This window comes from Aethalodelphis obliquidens, unplaced genomic scaffold (genome assembly GCF_003676395.1).
Source record: "Aethalodelphis obliquidens isolate GAN/ISIS:26980383/991018 unplaced genomic scaffold, ASM367639v1 scaffold6, whole genome shotgun sequence".
NCBI lineage: Eukaryota > Metazoa > Chordata > Mammalia > Artiodactyla > Delphinidae > Aethalodelphis > Aethalodelphis obliquidens.
The window spans coordinates 45,136,454-45,163,914 of NW_020837950.1; the positions used below are offsets into that span (position 1 = coordinate 45,136,454).

A 27,461-nucleotide genomic window follows, 5' to 3' on the forward strand; every position below is an offset into this window, starting at 1 on the left:
AGTATGATTGGGATGGACATACTTGGCAGTTGGAGTCATCCCTAGAATGGGTCCCTGGCCTGTGGAGTAAAAACTGTTTCATTTAGGTAGTTCACACTCTGAAGGCAGGCAAGAAAAGACAGAGAAGATAGAATTCATATTAATATATTTTTATTATTTTTTTTTGTGGTACGCAGGCCTCTCACTGTTGTGGCCTCTCCCGTTGCGGAGCACAGGCTCCGGACGCGCAGGCTCAGCGGCCATGGCTCACGGGCCCAGCCACTCCGCGGCACGCGGGATCCTCCCGGACCAGGGCACGAATCCCTCGTCCCCTGCATCGGCAAGTGGACCCCCAACCACTGCGCCACCAGGGAAGCCCGGCACCAGGACTTTTAAGGAAGAGATTCTTGAGGTTCTGGGTTTCCTCACTTCCCTTTGCCTATCTCTGGTTAGAAATGTGTGTACCTCTATGTGTCAGGGGTTGTGCAAAGGTGATAAGCTGGATGAGAAGAGGAAGATGATTGGTGGAAAGTTAATTTCTCACCTAACAGGTAAGTGACTTGCCAAGGTGACAGTCTGAGTAGTCAGAGCTGAGGTCTCCCAACAGCATGTTTAGGACTGTTTCTAGATGTACTCCTTGTTTGGCCTCTTCACCTCCACCCTCGTCCCCACAGGACCACGATTAACCTAGTTCCCCAACAAAAGTCCAAATTATTCATTCACTTCTTCACATTTGCTGTATGTGATTTTTTTCCAAGTGGCGTTGATTTTACTGCGCCAGTGTTCTCCGCAAAGGAACGGTAAACATTTTTCTGGTCAAACTTTTTTGGTTTACATCACCTTTTATTTTATTATAGTCCATAAATATATACAAATTAAATCATTAAAGAATTCATAGTCTCCAAAGTTCAGGAACCTACTACTGTACTTTGCTCTGTCGTGTCAAATATTAAAACATGAGACGTAAAACTTCCAACTTAATAAATATTCCATTTGAAGCTGAAATTGAGTAGAATAAATGAAGTACTTTCAGAAATCTCAAGTAAGGAATTAACAGGCTAGAGGCTAAATCTTGACAGGGTTTGATTATCACTTGGATTTTTCTTATTACTCATTTACTTTATTTATACCTCTGAATGGAATGCAGAGTCTTCCTTTGGCGGGTATAATAGAGCTTTAACAGAAGGGACACTTCCATTCATTCTGTGTAACTCCGGACATTTACCTTGCTGTAAAATGCTCGTCTCTCATGTCTTGAGCCTCTTACTGAGCAGTGAATGTTTATCTGTGCACAATCCATTTCTTTTTAGGCTGGGATTTTCTTTGGGGTCCGGGCTGCCGTCACTGAGCGATTCCGAGTGGGCTTCCTCAGGCATCTGCAAGACAGACATGGAAACTCCAGCAGGCAGCCTGCCTCTAACCCGCCCAGCCTCCAGGCTCTGCAGGGCTGACTCCACAGGCCAACAGGCAACACGGCACGTGGGAGAATACAACACAACACAACACAACACAGCAATGCCCCTTGTTCCTCCCTAACTCTGATTACTACTACTTTCCACAGACATCTGAAATGTGATGTCAACCTAAAATCTGGGACTGCAAGCCAAAATTTCAGAAACGCGTGCTAACTTCAAAGTGGGATTTCTGGTGGGAACTCCTTTTTTGTAAGCTCCTTTTCTTTCTTTCTTCTTCTTCTTTTTTTTTTTTATATATTTATTTATCTGGCTGTGCCGGCATGTGGGATCTTTGTTGCAGCATGCGAACTCTTAGCTGCGGCATGTGGGATCTAGTTCCCTGACCAAGTCCCTGTAAGCTCCTTTTCAATGCTTGCTTGGTCCTGACAGTTGTGATTCTGTCCCAGACTCAATAAGCCACTCTCAGGCAGCAGAGAGGCAGTGATTTCTAGCATTGGTTTGTGTTTGCACCAAGAGACAGAAGCATGCTGTTAGCAAATCTCTTGCTCTCTCATTGAAAGGGCCTCATGTTTTTCACTCAGGAAAAGGACTTTGCTGACTACCCTGGATGTGCAGGCGGGCTTGAGTGTTCCTTTATGCATCGAAGTCATAAACAAATAATTAATTATGCAACAAAGGCTCTCAAGGTTTTGCCTTTCTGTTTCCCGACCAAGGGAGCGCTTTCTCACACCCTGGGCAGCTCAGGGAGAGAATGGGGAAGCCCTCTGCTAGAAGCACATCAAATGCAGAAACTAGGCCGCTCCATGCCAAATGGTTCCCAGGCCCCGCCGCCAGTCGAAGTTTCTTCTTTAGTTCACTTGAGGACCAGACTCTGACACTTTGGAGTCACACTGCTGATGCTTTTGCTGACTAAAGAGCGGTGTGTGGGACTTTGAGTCAGTGTCAGACATCCCTCAGACAAACAGGAAGGAGCTTAGGACATCTGTTATCTCTCTCTATATTTTGAAGGCCCTCTTTGCAAGCCCGAGGGGGTTTTTGGACTTTTTCTGGCGGGGGGGCGGAGTGTAGGAATGATCCTGGAAGAATGGTTCTTTGGCTTTATTCATGTCAAGTGGTGAGGCGCTTGCCTTAACTGTGCACTCAGAATTGTAACAGTAAGCCACCTCTAGCAAAGGTGGGTTTTATTCTAGAGGTCATTTTACAATTTTTTTAAATTTGCACTCCTTTTTCTTAAATTCCCCCCATTTTAAACTTTTGCCCTAAATATGAAGTAACTGCCTCTCACCTTGGTTCTGCGCGGAGTATTCTCAGAGATCACACTCTCAGTTTTGGCTCCGACAGCTTCTTCTAAACCTATGTCAAGGAAGATACAACGGACAAGACAGAAGAACATAAAAGTCCTTAAAAAAAAAAAAAACCACCCTACCCTATTTTGGTAACTAGAGGGACACCCTGAAAGAAAACTAGAGAGGTACATGCTTTTAAAAAGTGTCACTGTTACAATAGCTGCTTTTAAACTTTTATTGTAGCATTTCATCGTTACAAGCGGCGCTGAGCCTATGTTAGCTCTGCCTTGCTCACTTTGTTAAAAAAGAATTCTTTAGCCACACCACTAAAAATGCTCAAGCTCTGAGCTGAATTTTAAGTAATAGTGATGGATTTGCCCCAACCTATAGTCTCTTCCACCTGTCCCTTCAAGGCACCAGAGGCATCAGGACTGCTGGCCAAGTTTGGGTGTCTTTTGGTCCAAAGACAGTGACCGTATTACGAATAACTTGGGGCTGACTCTCAACTTTCCAAATAATAATGATCTATTTTGTATGCTGTACTGATTCCTAGCTTAGCCTTATCCCAACCCCAAGAGGCTGAGAGGGAGCAGAGAAGTAGAATCTTAAAAATATGACTAAAAGCTCTAACATTTGACAGTGCTTTATGTGTTTCAATATGGTTTTACATTGTTACCTTACTTGTTAATCTCAATTTATGCTCATAACAGAAAAATAAATGAACCTAATTATTTAACAGAGGTAAACAAAAGATGAATTCCTATGACAGGCTATAATTCTGAATGACAAACATAAGTCTTCAAAAATTAAATTGTAATAAGTGAAATACAAAGTCAAATGATAACTATATAACTATATTAACCTATAACCTTTATATATATATTTCTTTTTTAAGATTTTTTGATATGGACCATTTTTAAAGTCTTTATTGAATTTGTTACAATATTCCTTCTGTTTTATGTTTTGTTTTTTTGGCCCTGAGCCATATGGAATCTTAGCTCCCTGACCAGGGATCGAACCTGTACCACCTGCATTGGAAGGCGAAGTCTTAACCACTAGACTGCCAGGGAGGTCCCTAGCTTACAATTTTTATTAACAGCATTTCCCATATTTTCATAGTACAAAGCTCAAAGACTCTTACACTGCAGCGTCTGTGGTGCATGGTACAATGAAGACATGCAATTATTTTTAAAAAGTGAAAATAAATGATAATATAAGTGTATACAATCATTTCCACCCTCCTTCACTTCTGCCAGTGCAAGTTGCACTGTCATGTCTGACCAGAGTGTGGGTGAGGGCATCTTATTTAAAGATCTGTGGACAGACCTGTTAGAATCTCATCCAGCTGGTCCACCATAAACTTGGCATCTTCTTCAGTGAAGCACATAGGTGGTTTTATTTTAAGCACATTCCTGTGAGGTCCATCGGCACTGAGAAGCACTCGCTTTTCTTTCATCCTAATGAGTGCAGGAAATACATGCGAGTGCATATAAGTGATAACTAAGATTATTTCAGAAGGATGTGAACAGAGAGCACTTTCATATTCGCATGCAAGAAGCCCACATTTGTAATTGCACGAGTCTTAAGCTTGTCTCATTTGGGGAGATGAGAGGAAGTAAAAAAAAGCATTCAAGCCAAGATACCAAACGGTGAGGGGTGTGTTTACTTGTAGATGATGTGCTGAGCTTCAGCTGTGGCGGGGGTCCTTTCCTGATGGTCCTTCACTAAGTCAATTCCAATAAAAAGGCCAACGCCCCTGAGGGGGGTAAAGAAAGGGAACTTGACACACTTTATTAAGCACTGCATGGTCACAAAAAATTAACACTGTCCTCAAACTTCAGTTTGATTTGAAGCTGAATGTGATTCTCTTTAAAGGGTAGTTGTTATTAGTTCTAATTAATCCAAGATACCAATCTAGTGTCCACAGGACTTCCTAGTTTTTGAATCAAGTTAGTTTTTGTCAACCAGTTTTTCTTTCTTCTCTTAATTGTAAAAAAAAAAAAATGATAAGGCTTAAAAACAACCTTGTCATGCTATTTAACTTCTCAAGACATCAACTATGACAAATCTTTAATCTTTACATATATATATGAAAATGTTTTCATATATATATGAAAAATAGTGAGTTTTCTTGGATGTCATTTTTAATATTTTTAATAGATCATTTAGAGTTACCTTAAGTTCCTTCTTCTCGTCTTTTGCCTGCTGAAATGATCCTGGCTTAATTTTTTCCAAAAAAGTATAAAAATCAGGAAAGATATATACCCAAAAGTTAACAGTGATGATATCTGGGTTCTGGATGGAAAAATGAGTTTTGTTTTTTCAGTGTTTCTAGATCTGCTTTTGTGTTAACTTGTTTTAGATTTATAAGATAAAATATAACAAATTTTCATTTGGACAAATGAATAACTGCACGACAACTTTACGATAAATATACCTGATATCTCCTATCAAAGTATGTTTAGCCTTCTGCTTGTTCAGTAACTTGGTAAGATAATTCCCTACTCTTGTGGCATTTCCCTGAAGGTCTTCATTTTCAATTACATCCAGGATGGCCAAACCAACAGCAGAGGATACTGGATTTCCTCCATACTGTGGAAAAACGATAAATGAGAAAATAGAATAGTTGAATTTGTGGTATTGCTTCATCTATGAGAAATTTGGCTCATACATGAGCAAGTAAAGATATAATTTCAATAAAAATTTCCCCTGTGATATCAGTTTCTTAGATTTAGAATATAACATGATTCTATTCATTTAAGATTGAGAATAAAATTCTAAATTATATATAGCTGCAAAACTGGTATGAAGGATTATTGGGGAATTTATAAGTTCGTCCAAATGAAAAACAGACATTGTGTTGGGAATTAAGGATTTTAGAGTGTGGTTTAGTTAGGGGGATGTGGGTTTCAGTGCTTGAATATCTGTGTGAAAAAACCTAAGCAATGACATTTTCTCCAAATAATTTATGTTCTTAGATTTGACTCTAACTTTTAGCTGTAACAAGTCCTATTATACATACTGCACAAACTAGAATAACCTTTCCAAACTTAAAGCTTATAACTTTTAGGGGTAAAATCAAGGAAATAAAATTTCCCAAAGATAGAATTTTAGTTAGTATCTCCTATGACAGCCCTGTAACATTTATAGTAGTGAATCATCTAAGTGAAGTGTTTTGGGAATTTAAATGTGACACAAAACAAAAAAGATCATATTATCTGTTAATGAAATATCATAACCTCTAGAGTTTAGCAGGGCAGCCATCTGTCATTGGAACAATTAATAGAAACATTTTAGGAAGGGGAAAGATACACAAGAAAAAAATACAAGGAGGATTGTGTCAGATAGAATGAAATATGGTTAGATCAAAATTTGGCTAGGGTCCTGGCGTGGTTAGCTGGCAACAGTGAGATTTATTCTTTATTACATTGGAAAGAAACATAAGAACATGCATTATTTTTCCGTCTTAGCATTAAAGTGGGGAGGTCAAATTTTACCGTATTGAAATATTCCATCCCAGAGCTGCTGAAGGCTTCTGCGATTTCTTTGGTTGTTACCACGCATGCCACTGGGTGGCCATTGCCCATTGGTTTTCCCATTGTGACGATGTCTGGAACGAAATCTTCACCAAACATTTGGAAGCTCCAGAAATGTGTCCCAACTCGGCCAAAGCCTACTTGAACTTCATCAGCTATAAACACACCTCCTGCTCCGTGTACATATCTGAAAAGCAAAAGGGCAGCCTGATGCCTTCAGGTCACTGAGAGTCCCCAAACCCTCCCATAAGATACAGACTATTGAAAACTTTAAAAATGTTGTTAACCTGAAGTCTATAATCTTTGTTAAAAACATTTCAGTGTTCAAATCCCCAATGACATCTATGTGATATCATTGACTTTGAAACATAATCACATAATTTCCAGATTAGATATATTCTATATTGTTTGGGTTTGTGCTACTTAAAGTAAGCTCTACTAAAGTTTTTTTTTTTTTTTTTTTTTTGCGGTACGCGGGCCTCTCACTGTTGTGGCCTCTCCCGTTGCGGAGCACAGGCTCCGGACGCGCAGGCTCAGCGGCCATGGCTCACGGGCCCAGCCGCTCCGCGGCATGTGGGATCTTCCCGGACCGGGGCACGAACCCGCGTCCCCTGCATCGGCAGGTGGACTCTCAACCACTGCGCCACCAAGGAAGCCCTACTGCAGTATTTTAATAGGGAAGAAAAAGAAGTGAACAAGAAGTAGTGTTCAGCAGGTTTAATCGTCAAATTTTTACTGATTAGTAAAGCTTGGACACCAACTAATCAGAGAAGAGGCCAGGTGGGTAGTGGGAGCACAGCTCTGGAGGCTGCCCTGCTGGACCTTGTGTAAACCCTTTATTTGCTGGATCTTGGGAAGGTGGAGGAGTTCCAGGAGTCCTGGGTGGCAGGCACTCCCAAGTGGCTATTTACCAGCTAGTCTGGAAGTATTTCAATATCTTAACAACCAGGATGGCCCTACAGAATTGTCACAGTGCCTTCAGTTTGACCAAGGATGCCCAAGTACATACTCTGCCACTTTCTGGAAGTAGCCTGCTGGAGGAATTATTTGTCCGCCACAACTCTGCATGGATTCAGCAATAAAGGCAGCAATCTATACAAGAAAAGATGGGGTCAAAGTCCATTAGGTCCTCCTCCCGTTACCCCCTAAAAAAAGAGGACTTCTTACGGAGAAGGTGACTTAAAAAATGGTTGGGAATGGATCCATGGCAAGAGACAAATTGGCCATTTGATTAAAAAGATGTCCACGCTGGAAATGCAAGAATTCTGAAGCATTAGTTTCTGAAATTTTAGGGTACCAGTGAAACCATCACGAGAAAATGGTGGAGAGGGTGCCTTCCAGTTCTCCATTATTAATTTAAATGCAGTGTTTTCATTAGGAACAACTGAATAAGACTGATGTTTTGATTAGTCTTTAATATGAACCTCTAAAAATTTACCCAGGTTCCAAACACATCACTGGGGTGCCTGTTTGCTCAGCTTGGTAAATTAGGACTGCCCGAACCTGGAATTTGCACTAAGGAGATGAAAGGGTGACTGGTGGCCACGAACCTTAGTTATTGTGCTATATTTCTGGTTCTTGCCCTGAACCAGGCTTACAACTTAACAAAATCAGGCAGTTCACAAAGGAACTAAAGAGGATGTGTTCTAGAGGCTAAGAAAGGAGACATAAAAACAGGTAACACTAAATTAAGAGAAAGCATAGAAATAGTATGAGATAAGAAGTCAAGCAATCAGCTATACTTCAATTAAGAAAAAAAAGGGGGGGAACTAACGTTCTAGTCCAGACTACGTCTTTTAAGATATGAAAAACGAAAGGGAAGAAAAGAAGAAATAGTTAAGAAAGGCAAATGACTTTCCAGTCATTAAGATAAAAATACTTGAACTGGAAAACACACAGGCTTCATTTTTATCTCAATTAAAAAGCTTTTTTTATTGCCATGTTGATGCCATAAGCCAATTGAAAGGCAAAGCATGTGTCAAATCACGTAAGTAACTCCATGTAAGTAACCCCTGAAGGGGCTGAGAATTACCGTTAAGCTAAAGACAGTAGGGTGAAGACTGAGAAAATGGAAACTCTTTTTTTCCTAGTTGGGAGGATTCTGGTTTGTTTTAGAAGTTCAGACCCAAATTGGAAGAACATGTTCCTGCCTTGTCTTACGCAGGCTCTTCGGTTTCAGGAAAGTTGACCCAGTTCTAGGGAAGAGCCAAGGCTCCCCGGGTCCAGGAGTCTGCAGTGGCCCCAAGGCCCCAGGGCCACCCTGCCTCTTCCCTCCCTTCACCTTATATTAGCCCCTCGTGCTACTCTCAGTTGGAATGTTCTGTCCGTGAGCTATCACCTTTCTTAATTTTCTCCTCCTATCACTTTGGACCAGAGTCTGCATCCCAGTGGGAAAGTCAGAATTAGCCCACCAGTTCTGAAACAGGTATAGTAATTACATTTCCAGGATAAATAAAAATAGTCTTAGAGGCATGACTATAATAATGTACTTTTTGAAATATGAACTAAGTAAAAACGTAACTAGAGAAGAACAGAAAGCGATTTGAGATCTAATCCTTTCCCACCTCTCCAATGTATCACAATGATTTCAATCTATTTTATAAAAGATATTCAAGTGTTTCCAAAGCTATAAATACAAACCTTCCTTCCACTGTTATGAGTTTCGTCAATAATTTTCTTCACTTCGTCGGCATAAGCACTGGCCGGGTCTGTATGGTCTTCTCTGTATTTTCCTCTGTAAGTATCTGGAGCTGGTGCCTGAAAACATCAAAAGATAACAGTTTCTCATGATTTGTCTCCTGGACAAATGAGCTTTTAAGAAAGGGTCTTTCCCTCCAGGAGCATAATATTGTAGAAAGGTGACTCGTGGACTTAAGTGACTCTAGGTTCTTTTGCTCTTTTTCCTTAACATTTCTGAATTCTGTGAGACTTGAAATCTAGCATTGTGAACAGGAACTTGGATTTGCTCCTAGGCCCTTAGAAGTCAAGATTGCATCTCTAGTCACATAAGGGACAAATTCAAACAACAAGTGTGATTATGTTATTTGAAAATTTCAATGCATGGAAACTGTATTAACAATTCTATATTGAAAATAAACCAACCCTTACCAACTATATAGCAAACTGTAATCATTCAGAAAGCTAGAGTGCCTTAGCACTAATTTCAGATCTTAAAATTTTGAAAGAATGTATTAATGATTCTCTTAAAAAAGTCTACTGATCCTTAATTAAGCCAAATGAGTTTTACTGTTTCAACAGCTTGGTTTCTTTATTTTCTTTGTTACATGATATTTATTTTACTTAATAAATTTACATAATAATTTAGCATAGAGTAATTTTAAGACAGTCATACACACTTGATGCAACTCTGAGTTTCAAATAGGCTTCAGCGATAGAAAAAGTAATTTAAGCATCAAGGGGCAAGAAAAATAAAATGAGAGCTGTGAATAAGAGCTATCACTACCTCTATACTAATTTGTATGGTACTCATCAATGGATTTTAAACCACATCTTGTCATTAACTAGCTCTTTGACTTTAGCAAACAGATCTTTGCTAAAGATCTGTAACTGCTCTAGATCTTAGTTTCCTTTTTCATGGTTTCATCTCAATGCAAGGATTGGACTGGGTTATCACTGGGCACTCTTCCAGTAGTAACATTCTGATTCTTGGATTCCAAGATACTTACCACATGCACAAATTCTTTCTTGACATCTTTGCCCTTTTGAAATTTATATGGACTGATCTCAATTAAAGATGATAGGTGACCATGGTAAGCACTGAAAAGAAAAAGGACGGTAACCAAAATCACTCAAAGAAGGATGCTTCTCTAGTATATGAAAAATAGTACTGCACATCATCCAGGGAGAATCTCAACATTGGTGCCAGATTTAACTATATGGAATCTAATTTTTCACGGTAGGACTGGCCATTAATTTGTCCCACTCTCCTGATCCAGGTAATAAAACACATAGAAAGCCAAGTATGTAACCTCATAGACAGTTATTTTTAGCAGGAAAAAACTTAATTTCTTTGGATTGCATTAGCTCTGCTAAATTAGATTATCTAAATGTAAAACATTAATTTCTATAGCTTCATGAGAAATTTCAGATGTATGTATTCTTTAAATGTATTTGATAGTTACATTCTAGTAAATTTTAAAAACAACTTTATATCACAGAATGGGCTGTGTTTCTGTCTGGGATGGTTTCAAAGGGATATCCAATTGCTCAAATGAAAGTTGGTAAGGAACAGGAGGTCTTTTCTAAGAGAACTAAGATTAAGAGGTAATCAAGTGGCTATGAAATTCCTTTCTTTCACTTAAAATACAGATGGCTATGATATTCCCTTTTATGTTTCTTGCCCAGAGCTATATAATTGGGAGGCCTGGAAAAGAAATTATAAAAGGCCCACGAATAGATAAAGCAAAGAGGGAGGACTTCCCCTACCGTAGATTAAAACATGCTACAAAGCCATAGTAATGAAATTAGTATGGTATTGGAATAAGAACAAAGTCACGACTGGGACAGAAGTGAGCTCAGAGACACAGCCGTACATAAATGGTAACACAGCGGCCTCTTGGTGGAGTCAATATGAAGAGCAGTTATAGAGGCAGTAGAAGAAAATAAAGAAGAACATCTTTGTGATCTGAGGGGTGGGGATGGGTGTGTGTGTGGGGAGAGATATTAACAAAACTTAGAAAACCAAACCATAGGATGAAAATGTCAACTATTTGATTTAATCAAATTTTTGGAGGTTGGACGATACCATGGACAAAGTTAAAAGACAGATGATAGATTGGGAAAAAACATTTGAAATGTCTCAAACTAAAAGAGATTAATGTTCAAATGGTGGTTCTTAAGTCTATCTGCATATTAGCATCACTTGGGAAACTTTAAAATCTATACCGTTTCCTGGAATCCACCTCTAGAGATTTTCTCTCACTCTCTTTTTTTTTTTTTCTTCTTTTTTTTTTGCGGTACGCGGGCCTCTCACTGCTGTGGCCTCTTCCGTTGCGGAGCACAGGCTCCGGACGCGCAGGCTCAGCGGCCATGGCTGACGGGCCCAGCCGCTCCGCGGCATGTGGGATCCTCCCGGACCGGGGCACGAACCCGCGTCCCCTGCGTCGGCAGGCGGACTCTCAACCACTGCGCCACCAGGGAAGCCCTCTCTCTTTTTTTAATTTTTAAATTTTTTTGGCTGAGCCGTGCTGCATGCAGGATCTTAGTTCCCCGACCAGGAATCAAACCAGCAACCCCTGTGTTGAGAACTCAAGTCTTAACCACTGGACTGCCAGAGAAGTCCCTAGAGATTCACTTTAATTGGTCTGGAGTGGGACCTGGGCACTGGCATTAAGAAAAGAAAATTTCCCCAGGTAATTCTAAAACACAGTCAAGGCTGAGATCCTCTCATCTAAACTATGCATGCAAAAGCAAGGATGGAAATCCCAACAGAAAAATGGGCAAAGAATATAAACAGGTAATTCTCAGAAAGGAAGTCACAAATGCATAATAAGCATATGAATAGATACTCAAACTCATAATTAGAAATTGCAAATAAAAACAACACTGATAGGGACTTCCCTGGTGGCACAGGGGTTGAGGGTCTGCCTGCCAGTGAGGGGAACACGGGATCAATCCCTGGTCTGGGAGGATCCCACATGCCGCAGAGCAACTAGGCCCGTGTGCCACAACTACTGAGCCTGTGCTCCAGAGCCCAAGCCACAACTACTGAAGCCTGCATGCCTAAAGCCCGTGCTCTGCAACAAAGAGAAGCCACCGCAATGAGAAGCCCTCGCACTGCAGTGGGGAGTCGCCCCCGCTTGCGGCAACTGGAGAGGGCCTGGGCGCAGCACTGAGGACCCAGCGCAGCCAAGAATAAACAAACAAACAAATAAGTAAATTTATGAAAAGGGAAAAAAAATCCTGAAAATTAAAAAAAAAACCCAACAACCCTGATATCATTTTATACCTATTAGACGGCAAAAATTAAGAAAAAAAAAAACAAGGTAGGATATTCTTAGTTTTTGGTGAGGATACGTGAAAATTGGACATTTCACGCACTGGGAAGAGCATGCAACCGCCTTGGAGACTGATCTGGCAGGATCTGGTCAAATCAACAATGTTTACCGTACCCTGTACCCCTATGGCCTAGCAATCTTTTTTCTGGGTGCTTTATCCCCAAGAAATTCTCAGAAAGGTTCATAAAGGCACATGTACAAGGGCACTCGTTGCAGTGTTGCTTGTGGTAGCTGGGAGTAAAGGGCAGTCACAGTATCTATTCTGTGGCAGGCAGGCAGAATCACGCCTCCCCTCCCTAAAGATGCCCATGTCCTAAGCCTCAGAACCTAAGAATGTTACATGGTAAAGGGGACCTTGCAGATGTGATTAAATTAAGGATCATGAAATGGCGCGATAATCCTGGAGGGTCAAATGTTATCACAAGAACCTTTATAAGTGAAAGAAGGCAGCAGGAGGATGGTGGTCAGAGATAGACGAGGTGATGTGAGGATGGAAGCAGAGGCTGGAGTGATGTAATGTCTGGCTCTGAAGATGAAGGAGGGGACCACAAGCCAAGGAATGCAGGCAGCCTCTAGAAGGTGGAGGCAAGGAAACAGATTCTTCCCTAGTGTCTTCAGAAGGAGTGCAGCCCTGTTGAACCTTGATTTTAGCCCAGTGAGACCCATTTTGGACATCTGACCTCTAGAACTATAAGAGAATATATTTATGTTGCTTAAGCCACTATGTTTATGATAATGTGCTATAGCAAAAATAGAAAATGAATACACCAACCAACACATAAAACAAGAGAAGCCTATAGAAGGGTAAGAAATGAGGTGCCTGTTCAATTCAACCCTTTGTGTCTGAGATCAGTGGGGTGGAGAGGTAGAAAAAAATTTTAAATCTCACTGAAGATGGAAGTTATCAAATTTCTTGTTTAAAATATAATGAATTCATTTTTGAGAAGTAAAACTAAATAGTGACTATTAAAAATCACAAATTAATGAGAAAGAACTATTTTCACTTGGCTATCTGTTGTCTTTAAAATTTGCTCTAGGGAGTTCCCTGGAGGTCCAGTGGTTAGGACTCCACACTCTCACTGCCAAGGGCCCGGGTTCAATCCCTGGTCGAGGAACCAAGATCCCACAAGCTGCATGGTGTGGCCAAAAAAAGAAAAAAAATATGCTCTAAATTGTTATCTTTTAAATTAATTAGGTGAATAATCACAATTGTGACATGAATGCTTGGATTTTTAAGAAATTATATTTTTATTCTGAAAAAGATGGAGTTACACACACATTGCAGTGGCTCAATTAACAGTTAAATGTGTGAAAAGTAAACCCTGATTCATGCAAAGCCCATGAGACCATGACCACAGCACCCAAAAGAGCCTCTAAGTACTTGGAAGGAATTAAGTGTCCTTAGGCCTGAGCTGGCCTTGACACCTATACGTAACAAAAAAGAAAATCCTTGTGCCATATATCCAGCCTCCTCCATACATGCTTATGGTATTAGTATGGAGAGGATCAATATAATTTTGTCTCTGAAGGCATTTCCTGCTTAGAAGTCTTGTGTTCAAGACTTACTGGTCAAGAGTGATCACGTCTTGGTGGCCTCTGAACTGCCGAGCCAGGCGTAAGGCTAAGTCATTGGCTTCAGATCTATTAAGAGAGCAGAGAGAAAGGGACAATGTGACATAAGCCCTTTTAAAAATCTTTCAAACCATTATTTACAAAGTTGAGGATTCCAAAGTCTGTTTAACTTCGAGATTATTCTTTGTACTACTCCAGGTCCTGTCACCTCCAGTCTTTGGTGACACTGCTCTCTCTCTAAGGCTAATCACTCTTTGACAGTATAGGATTCTTCATAAGTGAAAGTCAAATATTATATTTAATTTATTGAAGGCAAGAATGCCTTAGAACAACAAATTAGATCCGAAAATGTCCTAATTCTTTACAAAGAAAAAAGAAAAATCTTCTGGTTATAAACCAATCTTCTGGTTATTGGATTTTAAGGTATCTCACTGAAAAGAGAAAATGGATCACAGAATCATAATAGAACATTCACAGGATTTCTAATAGTTTTAACTCATACATATCATTTTAAATGTATGCTGTATAGACAGATTTCCTCCCACTATAACATTGTACAGGTGAGCTTTTCTCCTGTCATTAAACATGTATTTTCAAAAACATACTTTTTAATGTCTGTATAATATTCCATAGAATGGACATATCTATTCACTTGAATTGACTCATTCCTTCTTTGTGTTTGTGTTGGGGAAATGCTTACTGCCTAAGGAAACAAATCAATCAAAAATCTTATAATACTTATATAACTTGTTTAGTAGTTCTTTTTTTGCCAAAATTCCTTATTCATGCTTTGAAAGAACTATCTAGGTTCATCTAGCTTCTTTAGCTACTTACTCTATTGCCCAAAGAAGTGGGTGCCGTTTGACTAGTTAGGTTTTCTCACACGAACACCAGACTTGGATATTTTTGCCAATATTTTGTTACAACGCAAGTAATCCATCCTTTAGGGATACTTAAGGGTATGCTTTCCCCATCTTTCACCAAGGAAGCTGTGGTAATAAAAAGCTGAGTGGCATGCACTTGTTAATCATGGGACTGTTGTTACAGGCTGTGTCAGGAGTCCTGGAACATGCTGTCAGGTATCTTATCTACAAAGGGCTGGTGGGTCAAAGCAAAAGAACCAGAATGGTCAGGTCCCCCATGTGGGGTCATTAGTAAACGGCAAGAATCTTGGGAAACCTTTTTAGATATTTGTGCTCCACCAGCAATCAAACAGAAAAGAGAGGAAACAAAGAGATTGGTGGGAATGGGGATGGGTGGAAAACCTCAGAACATACCCTGAATTTGTAAAATAGCACACAGAGAGTCTGTCCGGCAGGGTTGCTGACAGGCGCTTGGCATACTCAACAATGTTGTCGTGGAGGAATCGAGAATTTGTATTTAGTAGTTCCATCTGTTTCTGGGCAGCTTTGACCACTTCTGGGTGGCAGTGTCCCACTAAAATTTAGAAGACAAAAGTCCCCAAAATGAGTTACAAATCTAAATGCCTGGGAAGTGAGGGGCATTCTGAAACAAGCAAAAAAATAAAGGTTGATTCTGTTCCTCTCCCACATTTTGCTCTAGCTCTTCCCCGCCTAGGACTACTGGCCCTGTTCAGCCGAGGAACTGCAGCCACTGCAATTCCTGGGACAAATATCAACGGTGCCAAGTCTGCCTTACTCCAGAAACGCATCCTTCAAGGCACGACAAAGACAGCACGTTACCGTGGGCTACGTTGTTGATGCAATCCAAGTACTGTTCACCTTTCTCGTCAAACATGTACTGCCCCTGGGCTCGCACTATTTTGATGGGATCCGCAGCAAAGAAAACTTTGCAGGAGGGCCTAGAAATAATGAAAGGAAACACTTTGGTCTGGTAGGACTGCTCAGTGTTTTTCCTTCTCAATGAAGGTCACGATCAGTGGAAAATTACAATTACGTAAAAGAAAGGGAAAACACAACCTGGGTGACATACTTTTTTTTTTTTTTTTTCATTTCATTTTAGCCTGGGACCTTTTACCTTAATCCCCCATCCGTGATACTGCTCACATTTCTTATGCTTGTTATATTAAATTTGCCATGATCTGACAACTCTATTTAGAAGCACAAGGATCAGCTCTGACAGCTCTAATTACACAAACCAGTAACTAATTTTCCTTTGAGAAACTTTGTTCAACCAGGAAAAAAAAACAAACTTTTTTTTTTTGAGGCTTCCTATGGGTCAGGAACTGACAGCTATTACAAATATTATCTCATTTAATCCTCCCAACAATAATATGAGTTATTATCATTCTCATTTTTATAGTTGAGGAAACAGACACCGAAAAATTAAGAAGCTTGGTTCAAGGTTACACAGCCAGTGAGAAAACCAGAATTTGAAAGTAGACTGTCTTGATCGTAACTAGATTTATCATGGTGAACATTTTGAAATGTACAGAAATATTGAATCACTATGTTGTGTGATAGTTACTAACATAGTGTTGTAGGTCAATTATACTTCAAAAATAAACTCATAGAAAAACTCATACTAGGGATATAATTTATATGTACAACATGATAAAGATAATTAACACTGCTGTATGTTATACACGAAAGTTGTTAAGAAAGCAAATCCTAAGAGTTCTCATCACAAGGTAAAAAATTTTTTTTTCGATTTCTTTAATTTTGTATCAATATGAAATGGATATTCACTAAACTTATTGGGATAATGACTTCATAATGTAAGTCAAATCATTATGCTGTGCAACTCAAACTTATACAGTGCTGTATGTCAATTATATATCAATAAAATTGGAAGAAAAAACAAAAGGTGGACTGCCTTATGCCATAGCCCAAAACAGGGCTTGCTTGCTAATCTAATCTCTCCCTCTAATCTAATTTGTAGAGAAATGAATAGCACTAAAAGCTAAATACAAATAACTTAGTGTGAAATACTAGGCAGGAGATTTTACAGATCATTTTCATGTCTTTTGATTGGTATTTGTCCTGCATCAAATGGATTTCCCTTTCTTAAATAATAAAATCCAATTATTATTCTAACCCTTTAATCCACTCTTTTCAGCATAATAAAGAGTCACCCATATTTTTGGTTATTTGGATGGCTGGCTGGAGTACAGATTTTAGCAACATAGGAACATCACAAAGATTTCTGAACTTGGTTCTATGGACATTTAGAAACTAAAACAAAATATTATTTTTATTTTGGTGATTTTGCATGCACAAAAAAAATACCACGTGCATTGGAGGTAGTTTAGAGGGTAATTAGATACATATTAAATGGATATGCAACTGTTTAGAAAGTATTGTGATTATTGTGAATAGGTAATTAAATTTTAAAATTGCCTAAGATTAAGCATCATCAGCTAAGATGAAACTAATATTTAATGAGAATTTCTTCTTGGTTCAAATTCAGCTGTTAGTTTATACCTACAAGTTAAAATTCAGAAAAACCCTTCGTTATGAATGTGGGCTGAAAACTTCGGACTTCACCTTGCCTCCTTGTTAATGTACTTCCCATCTTCTCACTCAGACTTCAGGTGAAATTCTTTCTCAGCCATTCCATGGCTACCATTCCTCCTTTCACAGACTTTGTTCTGCTCACGTCAGAAATCATTAGGTTTTCATTGGAATCTAACTATATAGGATTGAAAACTAACAGAAAGGAGTGCTGATTAGAAAAAGGGAAGGAGGTGATCCGGTAATGAGGTATCTGACTATTTTGACCCTACTGCGGGGGTTGAGAGAGATTTAACTAGTCTCCTAAACCACCTAGAAACCTCCTGGGTTGAGATCAGATCAAATCTCAAATCAGATCACAAGGTAACTTGACACTACTAGGACCAGAGTCCAGGTCTGACCTAAAGTTCGGTCCTGTACGCTCACCAAGTCGTCTATAACACGAGTAAAACAAAAGTAGACGGGAGAAAACACTGCATCTTTAAATTGTAATGAGGGCACAGCTGGGGAGACCAAGGTGAGTAAGTGGTATCTTACTCTTAAGAAAGTGGTTTCAAAGTTTTTTTACTGGCTGGATTAACCTTTTACTTCTTAACCAAGCGTGCAAGAAGAAAAAGTTCACTTTAAACAAAAGTTGTCATAATGAGTTTTCATTGCCATCGTCAAAAATATTTCGGAGTTCAGTTTTCTAAAACTTTCGAGGTGGTGGGAGCGGCGGAGAGCTACCCGTCTCCCTCCCAGAGCCCATCGCTGGAACGGTGTTCTACTTCAACGGCTCTCAACCTTCACGGTCAATTCCCCCAGCCGGCCGGCCAGCAGCCCTCACCCCCTCGGCGGGCTGCAGAGCGCGGGGACCGCTCTGGAGCCGGCTGGTCGGCAGCCCCCTCGGGCGGAGGCGAGGCGGGGCGCTCCGGGCGGGCGGCGGCGCGCGTGCGCAGGTGCGGCGGGCGGGTGGCGGTCCCGCACCCCGCCGGCAGCAGCCCGCTGGCCCGCTCCCTGCCCGGCTGCGGCTCTCCGCACCCCCGCGCCGGTGATTCCCCCTCTCTGCGCCTTTCCTCGGGGCTGGGGAGCGCTCACGCGATGTGCTTCCTCCTCAGCGCCAGGGTGTCTTGCTTGCTGTATAGCTCGCACATGCTGGCGGGGTGCCGGGCGCTCCCAGGGGTCTCCCCTCTCCGGTCCGTTCGCCTCCCTCGCGAGCCCGCGGGACTGTCTCAGCGGTGGCCCTTTTCTCTCGTTTTCCCCCGTTGGGTCCCCTTGCCCCGGGCGTCGGAGGTCAAAGGCGGCACCAACTAGCCAGGGTCATCTCCCTTTTAAGTCTTGCCCAGCCTTTGCCCTTCGCCAAGCCCCACCCTCACCCTCCTCCTCCGCCTGGTGCCTGCCTGGCAAGTGGCTGGACTAGCCACTGAGTCGCCACCCACCCCAGCCCCCCGCCCCCGGGCTAACTGGCTCCTGTTCCTGCCCTGCTGCCCACTTCGCCTCCCCACCCCTGCTACTTCTCCTAACTCGCCTTTTATTTCCTTAAATTTGCCTTGCCATGGCCTTTCTTCCTCCTCTGCCTGTGAATTCCCTCCTTCCCACTTTCTCTCTCCCTTTCTTTTTTTTTCTTTCTTTCTCTTTCTTTCTTCCTTCCTTCCTTCCTTCCTTTCTTTCTCTCCCTTCCTTCATTCCTTCCTTCCTTTCTTTCTTTCTCTCCCTTTCTTTCTTTCTTTCTTTCTTCCTTCCTTCCTTCCTTTCCTTTCTTTCTTTCTCTCTCTCTTCCTTCCTTCCTTCCTTCCTTCCTTCCTTCCTTTCTTTCTTTCTCTCCCTTTCTTTCTTCTTTCTTTCTTCCTTCCTTCCTTTCCTTTCTTTCTCTCTCTCTTCCTTCCTTCCTTCCTTCCTTCCTTTCTCTCTCCCTTTCTTCTTTCTTTCTTTCTTCTTTCCTTCCTCCCTCCCTCCCTCCCTTTCTTCCTTCCCTCTTTCTTTCTCCCATTATTTTCTTGTAAACATTCAAAGGGAGGCGCTCTCTGGAGACATCAGGAGGTTCATCTCCATTCTCGTTTTGAGCATATTCCAATACCATAATCTACTCAACAAAAGTAACAAGCCTTATGCCCTAAGGATAAATAACAGGGACTCAGCCTGTTATTTGTTGGGAGGGATAATATATACCGTGTTTCAGACACCTGCTTTAACAATAATTGCACTTCTAATTTCTCTGAAACTATACAGATTACAAAACATTCACTTGACTTATCTGGTTCAGTCCTCAAAACAGCCGCGTGGGAGATGAGCCTGAGAGTCACCATCCCCTTTAACACACGGGGACAGTGATTGCGGATCTACCTGATGGTGAACTTGGAATTCATTCCTAGGTTTCTTGACTCCTTTAGGATGATCTTTTCACACTGATCAAATTTGAAGTTAAACATGTGGACTGAAGGAAACCTAATTAACTATAACGTTAAATCATAAATTATTTGACGAAGTAGAGATCATCTGGTTTAACCCCTCTGTTTTGTAGATAAGAACAGCTAGGTACAGGAAAGGTAAAATCTCGCTCAGGGTCACGCAACTACTTAGCCACAGAGTTTAGATGAGATCATTTCATTCCTTGGGTTTTGAAAGACAGCAGAGAAAGCCTGATTTACCCATAAGAACACACTTGCTAAATGTTTGTAACTGACCTTTTTCTTGAATAAAGTTGTTTTTAATTAATATTAATGCCCTGCAGGAGTAGTAGAATAACATTGCCTAAGACAGGTTGAGAAATGGAGTTCTATGACGAACGGTGTGTTAAGAATTCTAACTGTTATCAGTGAAGGGCAGAAGGCACTTAGGAAACTTGCAACAAATCCCAATCATGTAACCTTGGTCTAGTTCCATACTTGAAAGAAGTGTACACCCGCTCTCAAACCACCTAGACCTGGTGAAGTCACAGACAGTCATGCTCCCTCCGTAAACTCCATGGTCCCTTGTTATTTCCAGTGCTTTAAAGTATATTCTTTAAATAATGCTGGACTAAGGGTCTTGGATTCTTGAGCTGGTTCTTCCATAAACTAGCTGGGTTTCTTGATCTTTTGGAGGCCAAACTTCTTTAAAATGTTCAAATTTTGTGTTAAAAAGAAACCCCAATCATTCTCTGACTAACAACATTATAAGGAAGGCTAAAAAGAGACCACGACTGTGGAATGAGTGTCAGGATTATTAAGATCTCATTGCTCTTGTCTTCTTTGTTCTTTTATTATTTTTTAACCAGACCTTTCAGTAGGGTTGACTACTCCTTTCTCCTTGAAATGCTTCCCCTTTTGATTTCTTGCCATGACCACACTTCCTTGATTTTCTTTTTCTCTCACTCAACATTCTCAACATTTAACTTGGTATCTCTGCGAGTAGGATCCTGGGCTTTTCCTTTTCTCTTGTACTCTTTCCCAAGGCACCCCAGAAATAATGCTCTTGGATTCAGAACCCATCAAGATGCCAAAATTACACCTCTACCTAGATTTCTCTTCTCAGTCCCAGATTCTCATCTCCACTTCCTTTCTTGACATCTCCACTGTGAGTTTTTGTAGACACCTCATACCTAATGAGTCCAAAATGGAAGCTTTGAACCCACTCCCAAAACTACAGCTTCCAATAAACCCCCCATCGCCAGGCATTTATTCATTCATTCAAAACATATCAAATTCTCAGTGTGCCACTGAACGTTTCGGTTGCTGGAGAGAAACAGTGAACTAGACTGAATGTGCCTGCCTTCAGTGGCTCTTGCTCCAGATCTGCACTGTCCAGTACATAGCCACTAGCCACAGGCGATTATTAAGGACTTGAAATGTGGCTAGTCGGAACTGAGGTGCACTGTCAGTGTAAAACACACACTGTATTTTGAAGACTCAGTACAAAAAGAACAGTAAGATCTCTCACTATTTTTTTTACAAATTTACTTTACTTATTTATTTTTGGCTGCGCTGTGTCTTCGTTGCTGCGCCCGGGCTTTCTCTAGTTGCGGCGAGCGGGGGCTACTCTTCAATGCAGTGTGTGGGCTTCTCATTGCGATGGCTTCTCTTGTTGCAGAGCATGGGCTGTAGGTTCATGGGCTTCAGTAGTTGTGGCTCGTGGGCTCTAGAGCACGGGCTCTAAAGCGCAGGCTCAGTAGTTGTGGTACACGGACTTAGTTTGCTCTGCAGCATGTGGGATCTTCCTGGACCAGGACTCGAACCCATGTCCCATGCATTGGCAGGCGGATTCTTAACCAGTGTGCTACCAGGGAAGCCCCTCCCATTATTTCTTATTTTATTTGCTTATTGAAATAATATTATGGATATATCGGTTTAAGTAAAATATATCATGAAAACTAATTTCACATCTTTTTTAATGTGACTACTAGCAAATTTTAAATTACCTATGTGTTTTGCATTACTTTTAAAAAAAATTTTAAGTGGAAGTAGAGTTGATTTACAATTCTGTGTTAATTTCAGTTGTACAGCAAAGTGATTCAGTTATACATATATATATTCTTTATATATATATCTATATATTCTTTTTCAGATTCTTTTCCATTATAGGTTATTACAAAATATTGAGTATAGTTCCCTGTGCTATACAGTTGGTCCTTGTTGGTTATCTCTTTTATATATAGTAGTGTGTATATGTTAATCTGAAACTCCTAATTTATCCCTCCCCTCCCTTTCCCCTTTGGTAACCATAAGTTTGTTTTCTATGTCTGTGGGTCTATTTATTTCTGTTTTGTGTATAATTTCATTTGCATCTTTTTTTAACATATAAGCGATATCATATGATATTTGTCTTTTTCTTTCCCGCTTATTTCATTTAATATGATGATATCTATGTCCATCCCTCTTGCTGCAAATGGCATTATTTCATTTTTTTTAAGGCTGAGTAATATTCCATTGTATATATGTACCACATCTTCTTTATCCTTTCATCTGTCAGTGGACATTTAGGTTGCTTCCATGTCTTGGCTATTGTAAATAGTGTTGCTGTAAACACTGGGGTGCATGTATCTTCTTGAATTATGGTTTTCTTTGAATATATGCCCAGGAGTGGGATTACTGGATCATGCATTACTTTTCAATTGGACAGCATTATTCTGATGGACAGAGTAAACAACTAAACAAATAAAATAACAAGATAATGGCTTAAGTTGCTTTAATTGTGGTAAGTGACTTGAAGGAAATAAACTGAGGGACATGATCCTCAGCCAGAAGCCTGGGAGTCCTGGATAATCTTTTTCTCAACTCCATCCCCATGTCAAATTATTTTTAAGTCCTGTTGCCTCCACTTCAAAATACATCGTAAATCTATGTGCTATCACCCTATCAACTACCACCCTGTGTAAGCCTTCTGCATCTTGCAAGACTATGCAAATATGCTCTGTTAACTCATTTCCTTGCTTCCCCTTCCCACCCTATGCAGCGAGATCATGTTCCTTCCCTCCTTAAAACCCATCAATGTCTTCTAGCGCTCTTCTCCAGGCTCATTTTGGACACCCTCCACCACCGAACACACACAACACACCCGTCTCCCTTGTCCTTCATCACTTCAAAGACTGCATTTGCTTCAGTTTCAGTTTAAACATCAGTTTAAACAGTCAGCCTCAGAGAGGTCATTCTTGACTATTCTGTCTCAAATAGTTCTTAATGAATTAAAAAAACTAATCTCTCCCCTGTTCCTCTGTCTTAATTTCCTCTTTATCTATCTTGTTCATCATTGTACCCCAGCACTAGCACAGCCCTTGGCATATGGTAGACTGATAAATATTTGTTGACGGACTGACTGAAAGGGAAAATCCATTTAAAGACTTAGTACCTTGTTTTGAAGATGAAAGTTCTTACAGCCATTTAGCCCTTGTGTGTTGACTGCCAACTTACATTTTTAACTATTTCTTTAGGTGAGAGATATTTAGACTCATTATCTTTTATGGGAAAGCAAGTTAACTGTTACATAAAAGATCATTTCCCCATTGTTTAACTTATTTCACAATGTGGAATATATAATATTAACTAAGTACCACGAATGGTCTTTAAATAAAAGACAGACACATAATAGCACCAAAATAAAGATGGATAAAGTCAACAGATCACCCTATGAAATACGTTGTCAAAAAACAAAGGTATTCTTGATATATTTTCTCATGTGCTTCTCCATCCTATGACTATTTGGTAGGAGTGGGTGCTGGAGTGCCTTTCCTCCCCGAAGTTGATGTTTCCTCAGTTTGGGTCCTGACCCTATTGATTGGCTCACCCTGTTGAGTGGGTTCTGACCTGAACGTCACAGATTTCTCAACTATCTAGGCTTTGTCAAACAAACCATACTGGTGCATGACTGAAATGAGAAAGCACAGCTCACATGAGTTTGGGACTTAAAGAATTCCACTCAATAGACTGATGTGAGAAGGGTCTGAATGGCAGGTTTTAATTTTTAAGTCAGTGAGAAACATGCAAAGGCGAATGCAGCATATGTCCCCAGCAACAGAGGTTTTCCAGCTGTTGCCAAACCCAAGTTTATGTGCCCAACACACAGTGAGGCAAAGAAAATTGAAATGTCAGAGTTTGGAGCAGGGAAATGTTTATTGCAGGGCCAAGCAAGGATAACGGGTGGTTGGTGCTCAGAAAACCCTAAATCCCTGATGGTTTTCAGGGAAGAGTTTTTATAGGCAAAATTTGGGGTGGGGGCTGCAGTGTGTGTGACTTTCTAATGATTGGTTGGTGGTGAGGTAACAGGGGAGTGGTCCAGGAATCTTAGGCTCAGCCTGAAGTTACCATCTTCCACCTGGGTGGGGGGGCCTTAGTTCCTGAGGAAGAACTCAAAGATACATTGTTATGGATATTCCCTGGGGAGGAAGCAGGACCCTGCCCCACCTCATTTCTTGACTGCTCCTCCCCTATTTCTACATTCCCTCTCTTCCCTGATTAGCAACTGTTTGAATCTGCCCTTTGGAATTCAGGGAAAATTAAGGAGGCTGAATGAACTCTGTTTCTTACAAACAAGAAATTGGGGGAGGAGGGAGCAATGCAGAGAAACGATTTGTACCTGGGAGGCCCTCACAGAGTCGTGCTTTGTTTCAAGATGAGGGCATAGGCATACACAGAGGGAAGACCATGTAAAGACATAGGGAGAAGATGGCCATCTGCAAGCCAAGGAGAGAGGCCTCAGAACAAACCAACCCTGCTGACAGCTTGATCTCAGACTCCTAGCCTCCAGAATTGTGAGACAATAAATTTCTGTTGTCTAAGCTATTCTATTGCAGGAGAATGGGGCACAAGAAAATGGTCACATCTCAGGTCTCAGCCAACTCCTTGGGACAGGCCACCAAGTGAGGGTCCTTGACTTTGCCCAGGGAAGCATTCAAGCGTGAGCCATAGTAAAGGGAAAGCAAGTTTATTTAAAGAGATACACATCCTATAGTCAGAATGTAGTCTGTCTCAGAACATGAGAGTGGCCCTGGGTTGTGGGGTGGTTAGTTTTTATTGGCTGGGTAATTTCATATGCTAACAAGTGGGAAGAATATTCTAACTATGTTGAAGAAGGGGCAGGAATTTCCAGGAATTGGGCCATCACCCACTTTTTGGCCTTTTATGGTCAGCCTGGGAACTGTCATGGCACCTGTGGGTGAGTCATTTAGCATATGCTAATATATTACAATGAGTGTATAGGGAGGCTCAAAGTCTACTGGAAACTGAATCTTCCTCCATCTTGGGCCTAATTGGTTGTAACCAGAATTTTTTTTAAACAAAACTATGGAACGCTTTACAAATTTGTGTGTCATCCTTGCACAGGGAACGTGCTAATCTTCTCCTGTCGTTCCAATTTTCGTATATGTGCTGCGGAAGCAAGCACATGGCGGTAACCAGTTTTTGTCATCTCCTCAAAGGCTGTCATTCTTTTAAAGGTTGTGCCCTTGGGACTTCCCTGGCGGTCCAGTGGTTAAGACTCTGAGCTGCCAATGCAGGGGGCGAGGGTTTCATCCCTGGTTGGGGAGCTGAGATTCCACATGCCACCCAGTATGGCAAAAAAAAAAAAAAAAAGAAAAGGTTGTGCCATGCCCCCTTCCTTCCTGTCTCAATTCGATCTGTAGTACTTTGCTATGACAGCCCTAGCAAACTAGTACACCATAATTGTTGTATTTTTCAGATGAGAAAACTGAAGAGCAAAGAGATTAAGTAACTTCTCCAATTAATAAATGAAAGAGCCAGGATTTGAACGTTGGTAAACTGATACCTAGACTTGTTCTCCTACCTATTGTGCATGCTCTCTGTGTGGATGAATTGATAAAGAAGATAACTGGATAGAGGGCAAAAAAGTTTCCTTCTTGCTCCAACTGGATCACACACAATTAGGCCAATTATTGAAATGTATTTTCCAAGGACGTAATCCATATAAGGTCTTGATGTTTTCCTCTGCAGGAGCTGGCAGAGGTTGGGGGCAAGTAATAAAGTCCCCGGGTCAGCAACTGATGGGCTGGGGAGGTGCGCTGAGCTCCGCAGGACGTTTATAGAATGTAGATCGAGCTAGACTCTTGCTCCATACATTGCTCTGCACTCCTGTTGTTCCCAGCAGATCTTGCTGGAGTACCTCCTTCTGGCCTCTCTTGACAGCTGTACATCTATTAATACTGCAAACAAACAAAACAAACAAAAACCCCTCATATATCAAGGAACACACTTAAAAAACATGGATGTAGATAATCTAAACGTTGGAGCTGTTACAGCTGAAGTGCTTTTAGTTCTAAGTAGGGAAAGCATTCTGTGACCTGTGAGTTTACACCTGGATCCTCCACTGGTTGGGGTCATGAAAAGCATAAGCTCTAGAAAGACTGAATTATTTTACATGGGAAAGGAAGGTCTGTTTCTCAGTGTACACTGCGGGCTAACACGGGACAAACTTGCCTAGTGAAAGGAATCCCTCAGGAAGTTTTTTTTTTTTTAAATTAATTAATTTTTGGTTGCGTTGGGTCTTTGTTGCTGTGCACGGGCTTTCTCTAGTTGCGGTGAGCAGGGGGCTGCTCTTCGCTGTGTTACGTGGGCTTCTCATTGCGGTGGTTTCTCTTGTTGTGGAGCATGGGCTCCAGGGCGCAGGGGCTTCAGCACTGTGGCTTGCGGGCTCTAGAGTGCAGGCTCAGTAGTTGTGGCTCGTGGGCTCTAGAGCACAGGCTCGGTAGTTGTGGCTTGCGGGCTTAGTTGCTCCGCAGCATGTGGGATCTTCCTGGACCAGGGCTCGAACCTGTGTCTCCTGCACTGGCAGGCGGATTCTTAACCACTGAGCCACCAGGGAAGCCCAGGAATTTTGTTTAAAGAACAGATTCCCAGACCCCTGCCCCATCCCAGCATGGGACTCTGGGAACCTGTATTTTTACCAGACGTCATAGATTTTTATCATCAGGCAAGTTTGAGAAACATTTTAATAGGAGAGAGGCTAGAGCCACGAAGCCATTTTGACACATCTCTGTTATTCCCAGTCTAAGATCTCACTATCTCTTTCCTGGATTATACCAACATCCTCTTATTACATCTCCAGGTTTCATCGTGGGTCCCCTCCAGTGCCTTGTCCTCAGAGCAGCCAGAGTGACACATTTAACACGAAAGCTGGATCATTCCACATCCCTGCAAATATTTCTTCATGATTTCCCACTCTACTTCGGAATACAGCCCCCAATCCCGAGCAAGGCCTGCTAGCCCTGTGTCCCCCAGCCTTGCCTCTTGCTCTCTCCCTCTTTTAGGCTCATGACCAGGTGCACTGGCCCTCCTCGGAGCTGCCCTCCTGGCACTCGCCCTACACACACCTCTCCCCACTCGACTCAGGTCTCAGCATCCACCATGCTTGCTCCTGGTGGCTTCAACCCCCATCACCCTCCCCGCTCCCCACTTAGGAAGCCAACGCCAACCAACCTGTCTTTTTTCAGTATTTTCATAGCATCCCACACTGGTAGCACTTGGCACCGCTGTTATTAATCAATAACTTAGCTGTGTTTAAAGCCTAGTTTTTCCTCTCAAGAATTAAAGTTCCCTGGGCCAGAAATTGGGTCTGACATTTTCCCACTGTTTCCCCAGTGTCTGGTCCATGGCCCGGCACGTAGTAGGTACTCAAAAATGTTCTAAAAGTAAACATCAAATTTGGTAACCAGTATAATAACAGTCATAGCTACTTCCGCCCACGTGGTTGGCATATGCTGGGTGCTTTGACTTCTATCTCTCCAGTCCTCATACCAGCATGTGGTTGTTATTGTCTC

The 27,461-nt window shown here is 41.3% G+C and overlaps 1 protein-coding gene and 1 non-coding gene across 3 annotated transcripts; both read right to left on the reverse strand.

Annotated features, from left to right (window-relative positions):
- Window positions 1–801: 801 nt before the first annotated feature.
- Window positions 802–18,488, reverse strand: ETNPPL (ethanolamine-phosphate phospho-lyase). 2 transcript variants are annotated; one of them, XM_027102822.1, is made up of 13 exons: window positions 18,317–18,488; window positions 15,509–15,627; window positions 15,083–15,242; window positions 13,800–13,874; window positions 9,903–9,993; window positions 8,857–8,973; window positions 7,226–7,308; window positions 6,178–6,403; window positions 5,118–5,272; window positions 4,347–4,436; window positions 4,007–4,137; window positions 2,680–2,747; window positions 802–1,355 (listed from the first exon to the last, which is right to left on the reverse strand). In XM_027102822.1, the coding sequence occupies exons 1-13, from the start codon at window positions 18,370–18,372 to the stop codon at window positions 1,227–1,229; spliced, it is 1,500 nt and encodes a 499-aa protein (XP_026958623.1). In that variant the 5' UTR covers window positions 18,373–18,488; the 3' UTR covers window positions 802–1,226. The 2 variants fall into 2 exon arrangements, with proteins under 2 accessions (XP_026958623.1, XP_026958624.1); XM_027102823.1 differs by having other exon boundaries at window positions 809–1,355; window positions 15,083–15,224; window positions 18,317–18,372.
- Window positions 18,489–24,966: 6,478 nt separating this feature from the next.
- Window positions 24,967–25,072, reverse strand: LOC113619320 (U6 spliceosomal RNA). The gene has a single exon (XR_003432353.1). It is a non-coding gene; the product is annotated as a U6 spliceosomal RNA (small nuclear RNA).
- Between the last annotated feature and the right edge of the window lie 2,389 nt (window positions 25,073–27,461).

What these genes read in the sequence shown, in the direction of transcription:
- ETNPPL (XM_027102822.1), bottom strand. Translation starts at nt 18,372, where the DNA reads ATGTGCGAGCTATACAGCAAGCAAGACACCCTGGCGCTGAGGAGGAAG. An exon ending in TGCTATTTTACAAATTCAGG is followed by an intron (nt 13,875 to 15,082) that starts GTATGTTCTGAG and finishes CTCTCTTAATAG; the next exon opens with ATCTGAAGCCAATGACTTAG. An exon ending in ACTTTGATAGGAGATATCAG is followed by an intron (nt 4,437 to 5,117) that starts GTATATTTATCG and finishes TACCCCCCTCAG; the next exon opens with GGGCGTTGGCCTTTTTATTG.